This window comes from Mastacembelus armatus, chromosome 11, assembly GCF_900324485.2.
Source record: "Mastacembelus armatus chromosome 11, fMasArm1.2, whole genome shotgun sequence".
NCBI lineage: Eukaryota > Metazoa > Chordata > Actinopteri > Synbranchiformes > Mastacembelidae > Mastacembelus > Mastacembelus armatus.
Window position 1 is genome coordinate 20447698 of NC_046643.1, and position 20219 is coordinate 20467916.

Below are 20219 nucleotides of genomic sequence, written 5' to 3' on the forward strand. Positions count from 1 at the left end.
AAAAGATTTTCTGACCAAACATGATTTCAATTTTAATTTCATTTTAAAAATGTGATATGACCATCTCTGAAACTAAAAGAAAATAGGGGCAGATTTTCTCCTTGGTAATTTCTTAGGTGCATACAAATTTGCATGAAAGTAATTCGCTAACTAGACAGCGCTGTTGATCCATTGATCAGCAGCCTGATCAGAGTGATCCAAGTCCCTGTTGGACTCAGTCAGAGCATTTCCATAGAGAGCCACTTTGCATCAGCAGCACCATGCTCCAGTGCTCTGGGACAGTTTATAGTCCTGAGAGTTGAACACTGGATGACTGACAGCTGTCCTTCATGACAACAGAAGCCACAGAAATCCTCCTCATCAAAAACATGACTCTGATCTCCGTCCTCATCTGGACTCTCCTCTGCTGCTGCTTCACAGGTAAAGTCCAGAGAATCCACCTCCTCTCCTCAATGAACATCCGTCGCTGTGAAATGAAGCCGACAAAACCATGAGGCTGCTTTATGTTTTTGTTTCTGTGTCCTCAGAGTCCAGAGGCCAGGTCACAGTGACTCAGCCTGGAGCAGTGAGCTCTGCTCTGGGAGGCTCCGTCACCATCAGATGTAAGACCAGTCAGGATGTTAATTTTTGGAACAACAAACATCTTTTAGCCTGGTTCCAACAGAGAGATGGAGAAACTCCTAAACTGCTCATATACTGGTCTAGCACTCGAGAATCAGGGACTCCAGGTCGTTTTACAGGCAGTGGATCAAACTCTGACTTCACTCTGACCATCAGTGGAGTCCAGGCTGAAGATGCAGCAGTTTATTACTGTCAGAGTTATCACTGGTTAAACAGTCAGTACGTGTTCACACAGTGAAAAATGGTCGTACAAAAACCTCCCTCAGTCAGACTGAACAGAAACTGAACTGACTGCTGCAGCTGGAAACTACTGCAGAGACTGATACAGTTCACTGAGGACACACACTCTCTCTCTCACACACACACACACACACACACACACACACCAACTCATATTTCTATCCTTATTAGGACTCTCATAAGCATAAAGGAAACCATAGACCCTAACCCTAAAACCAAGTCTTAACCCTCAAATAGGTGTCTGAAAAAGTGGTAGAAATAAGGCAGAAATACAAACACATGATGATCACTTTGTCTCCAACAGTTTTTCTGCTGAACTTCAAACAGTCACCTCTCACCTCAACAACCTGACAACGTCTCCAAAATTATTGCCATATGTATACATGGAGTGTATACAGTGCTAGCAGCATAAATGAGCAGTTTATGACTTTCTCCATCTCTCTGTTGGTACCAGGCTAAAAAGTGGGTGCTGCCTAACACAAACATTCTGACTGGTCTTACATCTGATGGTGAGAGAGCCTCCAAATACAAATCTGTGCTTTGTTAATAATGTTGGATGTACTACATTTACTCATCTGAAAACTGCAGCAGATCTGTTGTTACTAACACTTGAATAAATAGATTAAAAACAAAGAACAGGTTGACACAGTCTATAGTTCAGTAATGGCTCAAATATTTGATGTATACATGAAATAATTTCCTGTTGACTGATTGTCTTTAATATAATGTAGTTAAATAATAAATAAGTTGCTTGCTGACTGTAGTGTCCTGCAGTTCTTTGAGAAAATGTTTTCCTGAACAGTCCTGATGTGAGGAGCAGATCTGATGTTTTTCCTGAGTCCGTCTGCATTTTGAGAAACATTCACTGTGCAGCCCTGGAGGGAAAAACTCGGGATTAAAACAGTTTAGTTTCTAAAACGGGGTCAATTCAGACCTTTTACTAAGGGAACACAACTGCAAGTACTTTGGTCAGTGCAGTTAATAATCCAGGTCATAAATTCTATTTGCTGGGTGGGTACCTCACCTGGAACAACACCTGCAGCTAAATGCGCAACTTCTATTGGTCATCGACCTGTCAGTCAGCCAGGTCGGGCTGTGATTGGCTTCGGAGATGAGGGGCGGGAGAGAAAACAAACCCAGAGCCACCGGAGGCCAAACGATTGCGGAGGACCAGAGTTTTGGAGGTGGGGGAGCGGTTGAGGAGAGACAGGAATCACAGCAGATCCAAGTGATAGCGAGTTGTTGTCTTTTCCGGTCCGTAGTCTGACGTTTGGAGCCGCTGTGCGTATCGGGCCGCCGTCAGGCAGCGTTAGCCGCTAAGTTAGCGGCGCTAACAAGCTAAGTGTTAGCTGCAGGTGGCTAGTTGGGGATATTGGCGCCCTCTGCTGTCAGAACCGGGTCAGCGGGGTCCGACGTGGAGCCGCTCGGACCGGGCGCCTGGACTTTGGACCGAGGCGGGATGCGGGGTCAGACGGACCGCCGGGGCCGAGTGGGTCCTCTGCCCAGCTCCAGTGTCGGAGCCGAACAGAACCGTAAGTGTCTGTTTCTTCCCTTTGACTGTGTGTGAGGGAAGATAATATGGGCCGAACCGCAGCCGAGCTCCAACCGGGCTGCACCGGTTCTGTGATTTGGGTCGTGTGGGCCCGTTGTGTCTGGAGCATCATCCGGTTCCTGATGGTGAATATTTCCAATCAGGCTGAGAGGCCTTCAGCTGCACTCGCTCATTATTTGGCCTTTGGCTCTAATGTGGAAGTTGGAAATAAAAATGTTGGGCTTTATCCGTGTGTTTGGTTCTGGTGCTGGTTCTCAGGGACCTCATTTCCAATTAGGGAGGCCGCTGTTTGTTTTAAGCCTTTTTTAAAGAGGCCAGTGAGTTAATTTTAGTGTGGTGTATAATTTTCCTGTTTCCTTTTAATATCAAATTGCTTTGTTTTGCTAAACACCATGTGGGGCCAGTCACTGAGATAAATAGGTGCAATAGTGAATCAGCCTGTATGTGCATATGTGACCATCTACTGTGAACAGGTATGAACTACTTCACTCTCAGCAGGTAAAGCTTTGGGGTAGCTGCTTTGGGACTGGGGCCCTGTAGCCCCCTCTTTCTAGTCTACACTCACTTCCAGACTCTGTAGACCCGGTACAGGGTGAGGCTTAATTTGGGTGTTTTCTGGAGCTCAGTTTTAGTTCATGTTTATATCAGCACCTGTGTTTTACAGACTGTTTTTATGAGGTATCATTTGAACTATTTGCACTTTAACCTTTTATTTATTCATCACGTTCATTCATTGCTCTCAACAATATTTAACTTTTTTAGCCCGGATGAGAGTAATAGTTATGTTTAATTAACTTTTGTGCAATTAAAAGTTTATATCCTCAATAATTTTCTGAGGAAACAAATATTTAGAACGTCTGAGGAAATGTAGAAATTGGAAATATAAAGTCAAATATCATCAGCATATAGAGACACACAAAAAGTGAAAAACTACTTTCAAATGAAAATATTTTTACATTTGAGCAGTGTCAGTCTGAAAGAACAAAAGATCTGACAACAGACACAGTGTCTGGATGCTCTTTCTTTACAAAATAAAGGCATTAATTCTAATCCAGATATTCAAACTCAGCACACGTGAACATCATTGAAACATTTACATCAATTTAGAGACGATTTCTAGTTTTTACTTTTATGGAAACTTTTCCTTCACTGATGTTGGAGAGGGAGGAACATCTGAATCTGTTGGACAGAAAAACAACAAACAACAATATGAATCTGTAGTTCAATATTAATTTTGTATATAAAACATTTACTATGCAAACTTTAAACTACAACAAAACTGCTTTTTAATCATTTATGATGAGTCACAAACATAAAAATAAAATACTGATTAAGTTAATAGCTAAAAATGTCAACATGGTCTATAGTGGGTCAATTTTTTTATTTGTTTGTGAATTGTTTTCCTGTTTTGTTTTGTTTTTTAGTATAATGTGGGGACAAATGAGTATTTTGTAAAAGAGTTTGCTAATTGTAGTGTCCACCAGTTCTTTGGAAATATGTTTTTCCTGATGTGAAGACCAAACATTCACTGTAACACAGAAGCCCTGATCTAAACTCTGCCTTAACTAGTTACTAAATTATATTTGTTGGATGAATTAAAAGTCATAAAATAATTTAAATTAATGTCAAAACATATTTTGATACTAAACTACATATTTTGATGTTGTTTGAGTTTCAGTGCAGCTGTGGAGTCAGATCAGTTCCTCTGCAGCTGAGGGAGGTTTTTGTACGACGTTGTTTCACTGTATGAACGGGTAGCTGTAATCCTGCTGACAGTAATAAACTCCTGCATCTTCAGCCTGAACTCTACTGATGGTCAGAGTGAAGTCAGTCCCAGACTGACTCCCACTGAAACGATCAGAAACTCCAGACTGACGTGATGCAGCATCATAAATCAGGAGTTTAGGAGCTTCTCCAGGTTTCTGAAGGTACCACTGAAGATCCTTACTAACATGTGAACTGGCTTGACATCTGATGGTGACAGTCTGTCCTGGAACAACAGACTGTTATTATAAGCTCAGTGCTGCTCGTGTCAGCGTTTCTCCATCAGAGCAGAACATCATTGTGGTGAACCTGGCTGCATCCTGAAGCTAAGTTTTCAGAAGAGAGTCTCACCCTGAACCAGGAGCCCCAGGGTGGCCAGCAGTAGAGTCAGAGACATCATCATCATCATCACTGTGCTGCCGGCGTGTGGGTGGCTCTGAAAGGCCTGGACGGCCACTGATCAACACTGGCCTCTTAACGTCTGGAGCACAGAGGCAGGACACATATGCAAACACACAGAGTCAGTCAGCTGCAGCTGCCCTCACCATGGCAGCCTGCTTCCTCCTCACTGCTGCATATTCACATGTACAGGATCAAACAGTCTGGCAGTGAACTCGTCCACTTCTTTGTAGATTGATGTGAAAACAGCTGTGACATGTTTGTGTGTTTGTAAGGTGGAGATTTCACCAAGTGAAGCTGAGACATGAGTTTGGCAAAGTGAAATGCTGCTTTGACTCTGAAGCCAGTGTGGATCATTTGTCCCAAAATGCTCAGAGGAATGGAAATTTGAACATCCACAGCTCAGTGACAACTGGGAAAGTCCATGTGCTGAGGATGAGCATGTGATGGGACTGAAAGCTGCACACAGAACTTTTAGTCTCACTGAGCTTGTTTGATTTCTGAGTTAACAGTCAGAGAGAGTGTGTCATCCCATTTGCTTTGGCAGGTTCAGTCTCTGCAGTTCTATATATGTTGATGTAGGGATATGAACTGTATGTGCAGAGGCTGTTTGGGTCTTTGATCATCAAGGTTTCTGCTGCTGATGACATCATATTGGACTGGGACCAGGACTTGAAACAGCTGGGATCCAGTATGAGGCTGAGGGCAAAGGTCATGAGCAGGTATTTTCTCACTGACTGTCCCAGTTTGGCTCATCTTGATTCTTTGGCCAATCCCTTAAAACCATGGGATTATACTGGGATATGAAAGGATGGTGAGACGCTGTAATGGAGAAAGGAGTTTAAATTCCATCAACATCATTTTGGATCACTGGACCTGTTTTTCTTAAATGTTGATTTGAACTGTGTGTGTGTGTGTGTGTGTGTGTGTGTGTGTGTGCATGTGTCCTCAGTGAACTGTATCAGTCTCTGCAGTAGTTTCCAGCTGCAGCAGTCAGTTCAGTTTCTGTTCAGTCTGACTGAGGGAGGTTTTTGTACGACCATTTTTCACTGTGTGAACACATCCTGACTGTTGATGTGGTGATAACTCTGACAGTAATAAACTGCTGCATCTTCAGCCTGGACTCCACTGATGGTCAGAGTGAAATCAGAGTTTGATCCACTGCCTGTAAAACGACCTGGAGTCCCTGATGCTCGACTGCTAGCATCATAAATGAGCAGTTTAGGAGTTTCTCCAGCTCTCTGTTGGTACCAGGCTAAAAGAGCTGATCCATAAACATCCTGACTGGTCTTACATCTGATGGTGACGGAGCCTCCCAGAGCAGAGCTCACTGCTCCAGGCTGAGTCACTGTGACCTGGCCTCTGGACTCTGAGGGCACAGAGACAAAAACATAAAGCAGCCTCATGGTTTTGTCGGCTTCATTTCACGCGACGGATGTTCATAGAGGAGAGGAGTTGGATTCTCTGGACTTTACCTGTGAAGCAGCAGCAGAGGAGAGTCCAGATGAGGATGGAGATCAGAGTCATGTTTTTGATGAGGAGGATTTCTGTGGCTTCTGTTGTCATGAAGGACAGCTGTCAGTCATCCAGTGTTCAACTCTCAGGACTATAAACTGTCCCAGAGCACTGGAGCATGGTGCTGCTGATGCAAAGTGCTCTCTATGGAAATGTGAAGTGTGAGGCCCCTGAGGGCTCCCAGAGTCCTGTCACAGTGAAACTGAGAAGAGACCAGTGTTCATAGTCCTGACCTGCCTCCTGGACTCCGCTACTGGTTTTACTGATTTTATTCTGACACTGTCTCACTCTGAAACTCTTTCTCATTTTACCTTGTTCCTGACATGTTCACTGGTTTTGTTTAATGTTGAGTGTTTCAGTATTTCCAGACTAATAAAGATCTGATCATCAAATCAGTTGTTTCCATGTATTTTATTCATTTATTTATTCATTAGATTATTTTAACATTCACAGACAAATTGATGTAAATACACTGAGCCTGTGTCAGTGATATATAGTAAAACACTTAATTTAAAGTTAGTTTTAGGTTGTAAAGGTGTGGAGGTCATGGCCTTGTCAAGTTTTTAAAGCTATAGCTTAAACTATTTGCACTTTCACATTTTATTTTCAAAACATTCATTCATTGCTCTCGTCAATATTTTACTTTTTTTAGGCCATATGAGAATGTGGTCTACCTGTCAACTGGACCCTCTACCCACCACCTTAGTTTAAGACTGTGCCCATTCCCTCTCTCCCCTCATAACCAATATTATTCACTCTTCTCTCTGTTTTTTTTCCATCATCTCTAAAGACTGCTAAAATCACACCTATCCTCAAAAACCCAGCTCTGATCCAACAAACCTGAATAATTTCCAAAACATCTCCAATTTATCATTTATCTCCAAAGTCCTAGAAAAAACTGTTGCTGCTCAAGTTCATAATCATCTTACTAATAATAATTTGTATGAACAGTTCCAGTCTGGTTTTCACCCCCTCCATAGCACTGAAACAGCTGGGGTAAAATTTACAAATGACTTCCTGTTAGCTGCAGATTCTGGACTCATCACTATTCTCATCCTCATTAATTTTTATGATTTTTTTATATAATTTCACACTTCATTCTCCTTCACCGTTTATCATCAGTTGGTATAATCAACATCAACACTGCACTCACCTGGTTTCATTCATACATCTCTGGCCCCACTGTTTCTCCAAATTAAAAATCACAGATCCCATTCCTCATCTGTTAGTACTGGTGTTCCCCAGGGCTCTGTCCTGGGCACCCCTCATGTTCATTATATACTTACTCCCACTTGGTCTCATTTTTCGAATATACAATATACAATTCCACTGCTATGCAGATGACAGCCAGGTCTATCTTTCCTCTAAACCCACCACTGCGCTTCCCCCTTCCTCCCTCTCTGATTGACTCTTGGACATGAAAATGTGGTTTTCTCACAAATTAAACAGTGATAAAAATGAGTTTTTGCTCATCGCTACCAAATCTACACACTATAAAGTCGACATTTTCTCTCTCTTGATTGATCACTCCACTATTCTCCCCTCCCCTCAGGTAAACAGTCTGAGTGTCACCCTCGACAGTACCCTCTTCTTTTCCGCTCATATTAACCATGTCACCAGAGCGGCCTACTTCCACCTCCGTACTTTCAATCGTCTGCACTCATAACTCACCCCCTTTAACACTGCCACCCTCGTACATGCCCTCGTCACATCCAGGATTGATTACTGTAATTCACTTCTATATGGTTTACCTCACAAATCCCTCCATAAACTTAAACTGGTCCAGAAATATTATCTGCCCACATCCTCTCAAGAACCCCACCCTCTGATAACATCACACCAGTACATAGTCAACTTCACTGGCTCTCTGTCAGATTTCAAATCCATTATAAAATATTACTGCTCAGAGGAATGGAAATTTGAACATCCACAGCTCAGTGACAACTGGGAAAGTCCATGTGCTGAGGATGATCATGTGATGGGACTGAAAGCTGCACACAGAACTTTTAGTCTCACTGAGCTTGTTTGATTTCTGAGTTAACAGTCAGAGAGAGTGTGTCATCCCATTTGCTTTGGCAGGTTCAATCTCTGCAGTTTTATATATGTTGATGTAGGGATATGAGCTGTATGTGCAGAGGCTGTTTGGGTCTTTGATCATCAAGGTTTCTGCTGCTGATGACTTCATATTGGACTGGGAACAGGACTTGAAACAGCTGGGATCCAGTCCAGGCTGATGGCAAAGGTCATGAGCAGGCATTTTCTCACTGACTGTCCCAGTTTGGCTCATCTTGATTCTTTGGCCAATCCCTTAAAACCATGGGATTATACTGGGATATGAAAGGATGGTGAGACGCTGTCATGGAGAAAGGAGTTTAAATTCCATCAACATCATTTTGGATCACTGGACCCGTTTTTGTTAAATGTCGATTTGAACTGTGTGTGTGTGTGTGTCTGTGTCCTCAGTGAACTGTATCAGTCTCTGCAGTAGTTTCCAGCTGCAGCAGTCAGTTCAGTTTCTGTTCAGTCTGACTGAGGGAGGTTTTTGTACAACCATTTTTCCCTGTGTGAACACACTCTGACTGTAGATGTAGTGAGCACTCTGACAGTAATAAACTGCTGTATCTTCAGCCTGGACTCCACTGATGGTCAGAGTGAAGTCAGAGTTTGATCCACTGCCTGTAAAACGACCTGGAGTCCCTGATTCTCGAGTGCTAGCCCGGGAAATTAGCAGTTTAGGAGTTTCTCCATCTCTCTGTTGGTACCAGGCCATAAGATGTTTATTGTTGTAAACACCAACATCCTGACTGGTCTTACATCTGATGATGACGGAGCCTCCCAGAGCAGAGCTCACTGCTCCAGGCTGAGTCACTGTGACCTGGCCTCTGGACTCTGAGGACACAGAGACAATAACATCAAGCAGCCTCATGGTTTTGTCGGCTCCATTTCACAGCGACGGATGTTCATAGAGGAGAGGAGTTGTATTCTCTGGACTTTACCTGTGAAGCAGCAGCAGAGGAGAGTCCAGATGAGGACGGAGATCAGAGTCATGTTTTTGATGAGGAGGATTTCTGTGGCTACTGTTGTCATGAAGGACAGCTGTCAGTCATCCAGTGTTCAACTCTCAGGACTATAAACTGTCCCAGAGCACTGGAGCATGGTGCTGCTGATGCAAAGTGGCTCTCTATGGAAATGTTATGACTGAATCCAACAGGGACTTGGATCACTCTGATCAGGCTGATTATTCATGGATCAATCACTTTATCACATTATTGATTAGGAATGTGTTGATTTGTTTGGTGGATGTTTTTCCTAAATATCTGTTTTGAATGAATGAATGATGGTGCATGTGCAACATTTAGTTTGAATTCAAGACATTCAAAATCTACTAAATATTCAACAAATGAATTAATTTGGGTGTTTTCTGGAGCTCAGTTTTAGTTCATGTTTATAACAGCAGCTGTGTTTTACAGACTGTTTTTGTTGACTGTTTGTTTCAGACTCAGAGAGCCGTGTCTCTGCACTGAGAGGTTTTTGTACGACGCCTCAATCAGTTTGTATCACTGTGGTGGACTTTCGGTGGAGGAACCAGACTGGAAGTTGGAAGTAAGTTTCTGCAGAAATACTAAATATAATATTGTAAAGTGACATTTTAAATTCTGTTTTTAATGTTTCTGTCTGATCAAACTTTCATTTATATTTGTAATTTGTTTAGTATTTATGGTTTTATTCCACCTCAGAGCAGTTTGATTCAAGTTGCTCAAATTTAAACCACTTCGTCTAAAAACACTGAAACTGTAATTCTACTTGAAAATATCTGAAAATGATTTTCATTTTTTCACCATAGTGACTATTATTACAGTGACTTCATTTCACTTAGTTTATGTCAAAACAAACAGTGAAGATAAAGATTTTATGTCACATGTTATTTTAAATGTGCCTTGAAATCATGTGAACAGTTTGTTAAACAATGACTGAAATCAACATGAAGTTCATTCAGGTCATTTTCTGTGTTTGTTTCTTTCACTAAATATTTGAATGTAAATATGTTGGATGTTTTTGATGATCCAGTTTTGTATCGTCTGTAGTTTGACATATTTCAGGTCAAACTGTGAGCTGACTGTCTCTGTGCTGATGTGCATGAGAGGTTTGTTAAAGGGAAGTGAAACAATGTGTGAGTCAGTGACTGGTGGAGCAGAAAAACCATCTGACACAAAGTCCTTAAAGGAGAAAATCCACTCTGACACAGGAAAGGTGTCCAGGTGTCTGCTGTTTGATTGACAGCTGTGTGGTACCTGTGCTCTAAGCCGATCGGTGTCTCCTAGGTGATGCCCGTCCCACCCTGACGGTGCTGGGCCCCTCCAGCCAGGAGCTGCAGCAGGGGAAGGCCACGCTCATGTGCCTGGCCAACAAGGGCTTCCCCTTAGACTGGAGTCTGGCCTGGAAGGTGGACGGCAAAAGCAGCAGCTGGGAGGAGAGCAGGAGCCCCGGGGTGCTGGGGAAGGACGGCCGCTACAGCTGGAGCAGCACCCTGAGGCTCCCTGCAGACCAGTGGGGGAAAGTGGGCTCTGTGACCTGTGAGGCCACCCAGGGCTCCCAGAGTCTGGTCACAGAGACACTGAGGAGAGACCAGTGTTCCCAGTCCTGATCTGACTCACTGGGACTCTGATAGTGGTTTCACTCTGATACTGTCTCACTCTGAAAATCTCTTTCTATGTTTTTTCTTCCTTCCAGATATGTTCACTGGTTTTGTTTAACGTTGATTGTGTCAAAGTTTCCAGACTAATAAAGATCTGATCATCAACTCAATTCTGTTTCACTTTGTCATTTATTTATTAGGTTATTTTAACATTAAAACACACAGTTATACAATTATACTGACAGTGTTTACAGAGAAAAATTGTGATTTGTAATCAAAAGAATTTTTTACTACTGCTGTATGTGGTATGTGTGGATAGAATCATTACTTTGTCAAGTTATTTAAAGATATAAAAATCAGAATACAGAATGGGTGTTTGTGCATTGATTCAACATCACAATAGTGTGTGATAAAGATTTTATGCTGTATTCAAAGTTATGGGATGTATTATAGTATGTCCAGTGACCGATGGACTGATGTAGTTTCAAGTTTGTGAAGTGTTTTATTTATTAGTGGAGTCCAAATGAATTCAAGTATTTGCACTTTAACTGTTCATTGTTTGTCCTTATCAACACTTTAACACTGTGTTTTACCAACTGAGAATAATGAAGTGAATTTGTTGTGTTTCAGTTACTTTGTCTATTTAAAAAGTTTATTTCTTCACTAATTTTCCCAAGAAAAGAATCTGCAGAATCTCTGACAAAATGTAGAAACTAGAAATAAAAAGTGAAAAATCATCAGCATATAGCGACACAGAGGGATCAGGGAAAAACTACTTTCAAATAAAGATATTTTTACATGTGAGAGAGTCTGAAAGAGCTGACAACAGACACTATGATGGACTTTCTTTTCAAAATAAAACACCTCATTCTGTTGAACATCAAACCAACAGAAAAATACACACAACAATACAAATCTGTGCTTTGTTAATAATGTTGGATGTATTACATTTACTCATCTGAAAACTGCAGCAGATCTGTTGTTACTAACACTTGAATAAATAGATTAACAACAAAGAACAGGTTGACACAGTCTATAGTTCAGTAATGGCTCAACTCTTTGATGTATATATGAAATAATTTCCTGTTGACTGGTTGTCTTTAATATAATGTAGTTAAATAATAAATAAGTCACTTGCTGATTGTAGTGTCCTCCAGTTCTTTGGGAACATGTTTTCCTGAACAGTCCTGATGTGAGGAGCAGATCTGATGTTTTTACTGAGTCCGTCTGCATTTTGAGAAACATTCACTGTGCAGCCCTGGAGGGAAAAACTCTGGAAAAACAGTTTAATTTCTAAAGCAGAATCAGAATCAGAATTAGCTTTATTGTCAGGTGTGTTTACACATACGAGGAATTTGTTTTCGTGATAGAAGCTTCCACGGTGCAACAGAATGACAGTGACAGGACAAAATACAAGATGATAAAAGAATAAAAATAGAACAAATAAATAAGGAATAAGAATATACAAATTGACAATTGTATGTACAGGTATATTATGTGCAAATTCGAAATGTAAACTAAGTATGTGTGTTAGATAAATAAGTGTATAAATAGTGTTGTGTGTGTTCCACAATTATTGTCAAGTTGGATTACTCTTCCTGTGCCTGGCCGTTCTGGTACGCAGTGTTCTGTAATGTCGACCAGACAGCAACAGTTCAAAGTGCGAGTGGGCTGGATGTGAGGGGTCCGGAGTGATTTTCTTAGCCCTTTTGTGCACTCTGGATAAGTACAGTTCTTGGAGACTAGGGAAGGTTGTACCAGTGATTCGCTCAGCAGTCTTGACTATTTGATGTAGTCTTCTGAGGTCAGATTTGGTAGCTGAGCTGAACCAGACAGTTATAAAAGTGCAGAGGCTGGATTCAGTGATGGCAGAGTAGAACTGTTTCAGCAGCTCCTGTGGCAGGTTGAAATTCCTCAGTTGGCGAAAGATGTACAACCTCTGCTGGGCTTTTTTAACAATGGAGTCAATGTGAATGTACCTCTTCAGGTCCTGGGAGATGGTGCCAAGTAAACTGAATGTCTCCACTGTTATTTTAGTGCTGTCCATGATGATGAGTGGGGGGAGAGCAGGGGGGTTTCTCCTGAGGTCCACTTTCATCTCCACTGTTTTGAACATGTTAAGCTCCGGGTTGTTAAGACTGCACCAGACAGCCATCTCTTTAGCCTCCTGTCTGTAAGCAGACTCGTCACCATCCTGAATGAGGCCGATGAGCGTGGTGTCATCTGCAAACTTTAAGAGATTGACAGAGGGGTCCTTTGAAAAGCAGTTGTTTGTATAGAGGGAGAAGAGCAGTGGGGAGAGAGGACATCGCTGAGGAGCTCCAGTGCTGATTATATGAGTGCTGGATGTGAATGTTCCCAGCCTCACTAGCTGCTGCCTGTCTGCCAGAAAGCTGTTGATCCACTGACAGACGGAGGTGGGTACGGAGAACTGTGTTAATTTGGGCAGGAAGAGGTTTGGGATGATGGTGTTAAAGGCAGAGTTAAAGTCCACAAACAGGATCCTCACATAAGTCCCTGGTCTGTCTAGATGTCGCAGAACATAATGCAGTTCCATATTGACTGCATCGTCCACAGACCTGTTTGCTCAATGGGCAAACTGATGAGGATCCAGCAAGGGTTCAGTAATGTCCTTCAGGTGGGCCAGCACCAGTGTTTCAAATGACTTAATGACCACAGACATTAGAGCCACAGGCCTGTAATCATTTAGTCCTGTAATTTTGGATTTCTTTGGGATGGGGATGATGGTGGAGCATTTGAAACATGAAGGGACTTCGCACAACTCCAGTGATTTGTTTGAAGATCTGTCTGAAGATGGGAGCCAGCTGGTCAGCACAGGATTTCAAAACCAGACTGTTTTTATAAAGTATTATTTGAACTATTTGCACTTTAATCTTTTATTTATTTATCACATTCATTCATTACGCTTATCAATATTTTTCTTTTTTTAGCCCAGATGACAGTAATAGTTATGTTTAATTTACTTTTGTGCAATTAAAAGTTTATGCTCTTAATTTTCTGAGAAAACAAATATTTAGTTTCTGAGGAAATGTAGAAATTGGAAACATAAAGTCAAATATCATCAGCATATAGAGATACACAAAAAGTGAAAAACTACATTCAAATAATATTTTTACATCTGAGCAGTGTCAGTCTGAAAGAACAAAAGATCTGACAACAGACACTGTGATGCTCTTTCTTTACAAAATAAAGGCATTAATTCTAATCCAAATATTCAAACTCAGCACACGTGAACATCATTGAAACATTTACATCAATTTAGAGTCGATTTCTAGTTTTTACTTTTATGGAAACTTTTCCTTCACTGATGTTGGAGAGGGAGGAACATCTGAATCTGTTGGACAGAAAAACAACAGAAAAACAACAAACAAACAAACAACAATATGAATCTGTAGATCAATAATAATGTTGTATATAAAACATTTACTATGCAAACTTTAAACTGCAACAAATCTGCTTTTTCATTATTTATGAGGAGTCACAAACATAAAAATAAAATACTTCAATGATTAAGTTAATAAAAATGTCAACATGGTCTATAGTGGGTCAATTATTTTATCTGTTTGTGAAGTGTTTTTTTTTCACTGATTATTTTATTTTATTTTTTAGTATAATGTGGGGACAAATGAGTATTTTGTAAAAGAGTTTGCTAATTGTAGTGTCCACCAGTTCTTTAGAAATCTGCTTTAACTAGTTCTTAAATTATGTGTTGGATGAATTAAAAGTCATAAAATAATTAAAATTCATGTCAAAACATATTTTGATTCTAAACCACATATTTTGATGTTTGAGGTTTAGTGCAGATGTGGAGTCACATCAGTTCCTCTGCAGCTGAGGGAGGTTTTTGTACGATGTTGTTTCACTGTGTGAACGGGTAGCTATAATCCTGCTGACAGTAATAAACTCCTGCATCTTCAGCCTGAACTGTACTGATGGTCAGAGTGAAGTCAGTCCCAGATCCACTTCCAGTGAAACGATCAGAAACTCCAAACTGACGGTTTGTAGCGTGATAAATCAGGAGTTTAGGAGCTTCTCCAGGTTTCTGAAGGTACCATTCCATCTCATAACTAACATGTGAACTGGCTTGACATCTGATGTTGACAGTCTGACCTGGAACAACAGACTGATTTGTGATTTGTCCTGATGAACCTCAAAAACATGAAAAAGAGGAGAAGGCTTATGGAGACCAGTCCAGCTTGGAGAAAGACGATAGATGGAAGAAGCTCAGTGCTGCTCGTGTCAGCGTTTCTCCATCAGAGCAGAACATCATTGTGGTGAACCTGGCTGCATCCAGAAGCAAAGTTTTCAGAAGAGAGTCTCACCCTGAACCAGGAGCCCCAGGGTGGCCAGCAGTAGAGTCAGAGACATCATCCTCATCATCATGGTGCTGCCGGCGTGTGGGTGGCTCTGAAAGGCCTGGATGGCCACTGATCAACACTGGCCTCTTAACGTCTGGAGCACAGAGGCAGGACACATATGCAAACACACAGAGTCAGTCAGCTGCAGCTGCCCTCACCATGGCAGCCTGCTTCCTCCTCACTGCTGCATATTCACATGTACAGGATCAAACAGTCTGGCAGTGAACTCGTCCACTTCTTTGTAGATTGATGTGAAAACAGCTGTGACATGTTTGTGTGTTTGTAAGGTGGAGATTTCACCAAGTGAAGCTGAGACATGAGTTTGCCAAAGTGAAATGATGCTTTGACTCTGAAGCCAGTGTGGATCATTTGTCCCAAAATGCTCAGAGGAATGGAAATTTGAACATCCACAGCTCAGTGACAACTGGGAAAGTCCATGTGCTGAGGATGATCATGTGATGGGACTGAAAGCTGCACACAGAACTTTTAGTCTCACTGAGCTTGTTTTGAGTTAATAGTCAGAGAGAGTGTGTCATCCCATTTGCTTTGGCAGGTTCAATCTCTGCAGTTCTATATATGTTGATGTAGGTATATGAGCTGTATGTGCAGAGGCTGTTTGGGTCTTTAATCATGAAGGTTTCTGCTGCTGATGACTTTATACTGGACAGGGAACAGGACTTGAAACAGCTGGGATCCAGTATGAGGCTGAGGGCAAAGGTCATGATCAGGCATTTTCTCACTGACTGTCCCAGTTTGGCTCATCTTGATTCTTTGGCCAGTCCCTTAAAACCATGGGATTATACTGGGATATGAAAGGATGGTGAGACGCTGTCATGGAGAAAGGAGTTTAAATTCCATCAACATCATTTTGGATCATTGGACCCGTTTTTGTTAAATGTTGATTTGAACTGTGTGTGTGTGTGTGTGTGTGTGTGTGTGTGTGTGTGTCCTCAGTGAACTGTATCAGTCTCTGCAGTAGTTTCCAGCTGCAGCAGTCAGTTCAGTTTCTGTTCAATCTGACTGAGGGAGGTTTTTGTACGACCATTTTTCACTGTGTGTACACAGCCTCATTGTTTAGCCAGTGAGCACTCTGACAGTAATAAACTGCTGCATCTTCAGCCTGGACTCCGGTGATGGTCAGAGTGAAGTCAGAGTATGATCCACTGCCTGTAAAACGACCTGGAGTCCCTGATACTCGATTGTTAGCACCATAAATGAGCAGTTTAGGACTTTCTCCATCTCTCTGTTGGTACCAGGCTAAAAGGTGGTTGTTGCTCCAAACAACAACATTCTGACTGACCCTACATCTGATGGTGACGGAGCCTCCCAGAGCAGAGCTCACTGCTCCAGGCTGAGTCACTGTGACCTGGCCTCTGGACTCTGAGGACACAGAGACAAAAACATAAAGCAGCCTCATGGTTTTGTCGGCTTCATTTCACAGCGACGGATGTTCATAGAGGAGAGGAGTTGGATTCTCTGGACTTTACCTGTGAAGTAGCAGCAGAGGAGAGTCCAGATGAGGACGGAGATCAGAGTCATGTTTTTGATCAGGAGGATTTCTGTGGCTTCTGTTGTCATGAAGGACAGCTGTCAGTCATCCAGTGTTCAACTCTCAGGACTATAAACTGTCCCAGAGCACTGGAGCATGGTGCTGCTGATGCAAAGTGGCTCTCTATGGAAATGTGATCTGTGAAGCCACCAAGGGCTCCCAGAGTCCTGTCACTATGGAACTGATGAAATACCGGTGTTACAAGTCCTGACCTAACTTACTGGGACTCTAATGCTGGTTTTACTCTGTGTTACGTTCCAGCTCCCATATGTATAGTTAAGGAGAGAACACACCTACACGACAACCCAGGAAGAAAGCAAGAACAGCTGAGATTTTCACAAACAAAATGGGCTCATTCCAAATTAGTTGCAAAACAAGAAACAACAGTGAGCGAAATGGAAGACCATGGGGGTGGGGCCAAAATAAGTGAAAGTAACCGAACAAAACACAGGTCTACCTGCTACTTGGCTAAACCACTAATAAACAAAAGAGATCCTAAAACAAAAGACTGGGCAACTTGTCTACCAAAATGGTGGTGCATACAAAACAGAGGGAAGGCACTCACCCTCTAACCTAGTGTGTCTAACAAACAACATCCTACTCGTATGCAAAGTGTATAAGGTACCCTGTCTTACCACGGTCTCCACCTCCCAACACAGTGAGAGCAGGATTGTATCAACTACAGACAAAGAAAAGGAAAGAAACAGACAATGAGGCCAAACAAATTTGCAGCATGCAGCACTTTGCCCATGCCTTTCAGACACAGCACCATCTGCATATCCACTTCCTGCCTGTCTTATAGGGGTGTTTTCCTATGATTGGCTTAACCAGGTCAAGATCACCAATCACCAGTATCCACCTGGATCCTCTTCAGCCAACCCATGGACACAAGCCATGCTCCTAGGGACAGAACAAAAGAGGACACACACCACAAGCAACCTATGACATGTAACACTCTGTTACTGGTTTTACTCTGCTCTCTGCAACTCTGTCTCTTAGTTTAGAATAAAAGATTTCAATAGTGATATTTTTCTGCTCATGGTGACGCTGACACTGTTCACATTTGAAAATAATAAAGTTTGTCTTTGAATCAACGAAGTTTTTAGTGTGATGCATTATTTGTGCACACCACTGTGAGTGAGTTCTCAAGAGCAAGTGGTGCCAGTTGTGACAGCACCAATCTTCAGCTCATGAAATTTATTAATAACCTCCAAAACAACCTGTTAAAGGACAGAGGCAAATATGGCCTGTTTGTAAAGATGCAGTTAGAGACATCTAAAGTCCATCCATCTTCTGTGCCTGCTTTTTCCTGAAAGCCAGGGTCACGGGGATCTGCTGGAGCCTATCCCAGCTCTCTCTCGGGTGAAAGGCAGGGGTACACCCTGGACAGGTCACCAGTCCATCACAGGGCCACATAGAGACACACAAAGACAGACAACCTCTCACTCTCAATCCTACGGGCAATTTAGATTCACCAGTCAACCTAACATGCATGTTTTTGGACTGTGGGAGGAAACCGGAGTGAACCCACGCAAGCACAGGGAGAACATGCAAACTCCACACAGAAAGGCCAGGTTGCGAACCCATGACCTTCTTGCTGTGAGGCAACAGTGCTAACCACTCATCCACCATGCCAACATCTAAAGTCATTAGGCTAAATGTAATTGATATGTTTAAAATACACTTAGTTTTTATTGAAATGGGTACACACATATTTGTATGTTTATTATATTTGATTAACTGTTGAAATATGAATAATGATCTGTTAATCAAAACTGTGTCTCATAGGGAGGTGTACTCTCAATTCTTAAAAGAAATGATCATCCAGCCTGGTATTGCAAAAGCCAACCTAGGCCTTTCCAGAGAAGATGTGACTATGGAGGACCATGTGAGTGAAGTATCCTTTGTGCTGGTGTTCTCTTTTCAAAGCAGTGACTACAGACTAAATATAATGTGAAGAATAAAATGCTGAGAATAAAGTTTAAATGTCAAGTTTAAAGTGTAAATGCAATGTCAAGAATAACGTCAACTCCTTTAGTCCATTAAATCAAGTTATTGTGGCATACGCCCTTAGTGTGTGAACCAATGGGCCAGTTGTTGGCCAAAACATTTTTTTGTTTAAAATTGATAAATTTAATTATATTAGCCCCCAGACTGAGTCAGACCACTAGAAAGATACCCAATATGCCAGATTACCAGTCCACCACTGGTGTGAAGATGAGTTTTTCTCCATCCATACATCCATCTTCTTCCGCTTATCCGGGACCGGGTTGCGGGGGCAGTAGCCTAAGCATGGATACCCAGACTTCCTTTTCCCTGGACACTTCCTCCAGCTCTTCCAGGGGGACACCGAGGCATTCCCAGGCCAGCCAAGAGACCTAGTCCCCCCCAGCATGTCCTGGGTCTTCCCTGGGGCCTCCTCCCGGTGGGACATGCCTGGAACACCTCCCCTAGGGAGGTGCCCAGGAGGCATCCGGTACAGATGCCCGAGCCAACTCAGCCGTCTCCTCTCGATGTGGAGGAGCAGTGGCATGAGTTTTTCTATTCAACTGTATTCTTAACTGAAAATTAACGCTCAGTAATGTAAGCTAGCCTTTATAACTTCCCTTCTGCCGGGCTGGTAATGTCAAGGGTAACTTTAATTGAATTGGACTTACGTCACTGATACAGCTAAATTTCAAATAGACTTCAGAAACTCACCTTCACACTCTTCACGCTGTCAGTTGCTCTCCTAACTTGATTTAATGGACCAAAGGGCTTGAGTTTATTCTTGACATATTTAGTGTTTAATCTCAACATCTTGACATTACTTTTAATGTTGTATTTCATATTTAATATTGATATTTTGACTTTATTCTTATAAAACCTTTTGTGTCCAATGTCATAAACTAGTTAGGCTGTAACTGACACTCATCAGGACTTGTAAGGCTAGGGTGGAGCTGAATGTAATGAATGTAGCATGTCACACTTCATTTGTGTCAACACAAATATTTATAGCTTTCTGAGTGTACATACGTCTTCTGTTCACACTGTAGTAATCCCCTCAAGTAAGGTGTATCAAAGGACAAAAAATTAAAAAGATAAAAAAAAGATTTTGACTAATAAACATTGATTTGACATTTAGCTCAGTTGTAAATTTCACTTTTGACTACTACTTCTACTTGAATTTCTTTTTGGAGATTAATAAAGTTTAGTTGATCTTATCTTTATATTACTACTACTATTACTTCTACTTGAATTTCTTTTTGGAGATTAATTAAGTTTAGTTTATCTTATCTTTATATGACTACTACTATTACTTCTACTTGAATTTCTTTTTGGAGATTAATAAAGTTTAGTTGATCTTATCTTTCTATTACTTCTACTTGAATTTCTTTTTGGAGATTAATAAAGTTTAGTTGATCTTTATATTACTACTACTATTACTTCTACTTGAATTTCTTTTTCAGGGCATTAATAAAGTTTAGCTTGTATTATCTTTCTATTAATACTACTACTATTATTACTGCTATATACTTAAAAACCTGTCTTTGTTTTGGTTTTTTGCCAGCCTCTAAATCCAAA

The 20219-nt window shown here is 41.6% G+C and overlaps 1 gene segment (V, D, J or C); it reads left to right on the plus strand.

Moving 5' to 3' along the window:
* The first annotated feature begins 368 nt into the window (after positions 1–368).
* On the plus strand, positions 369–10897 carry LOC113126872 (Ig kappa chain V-III region MOPC 63-like). The segment is given in 4 exon segments: positions 369–420; positions 528–846; positions 9657–9694; positions 10414–10897. Coding segments are annotated over 4 exon segments (732 nt in total).
* The last annotated feature ends 9322 nt before the right edge of the window (positions 10898–20219 follow it).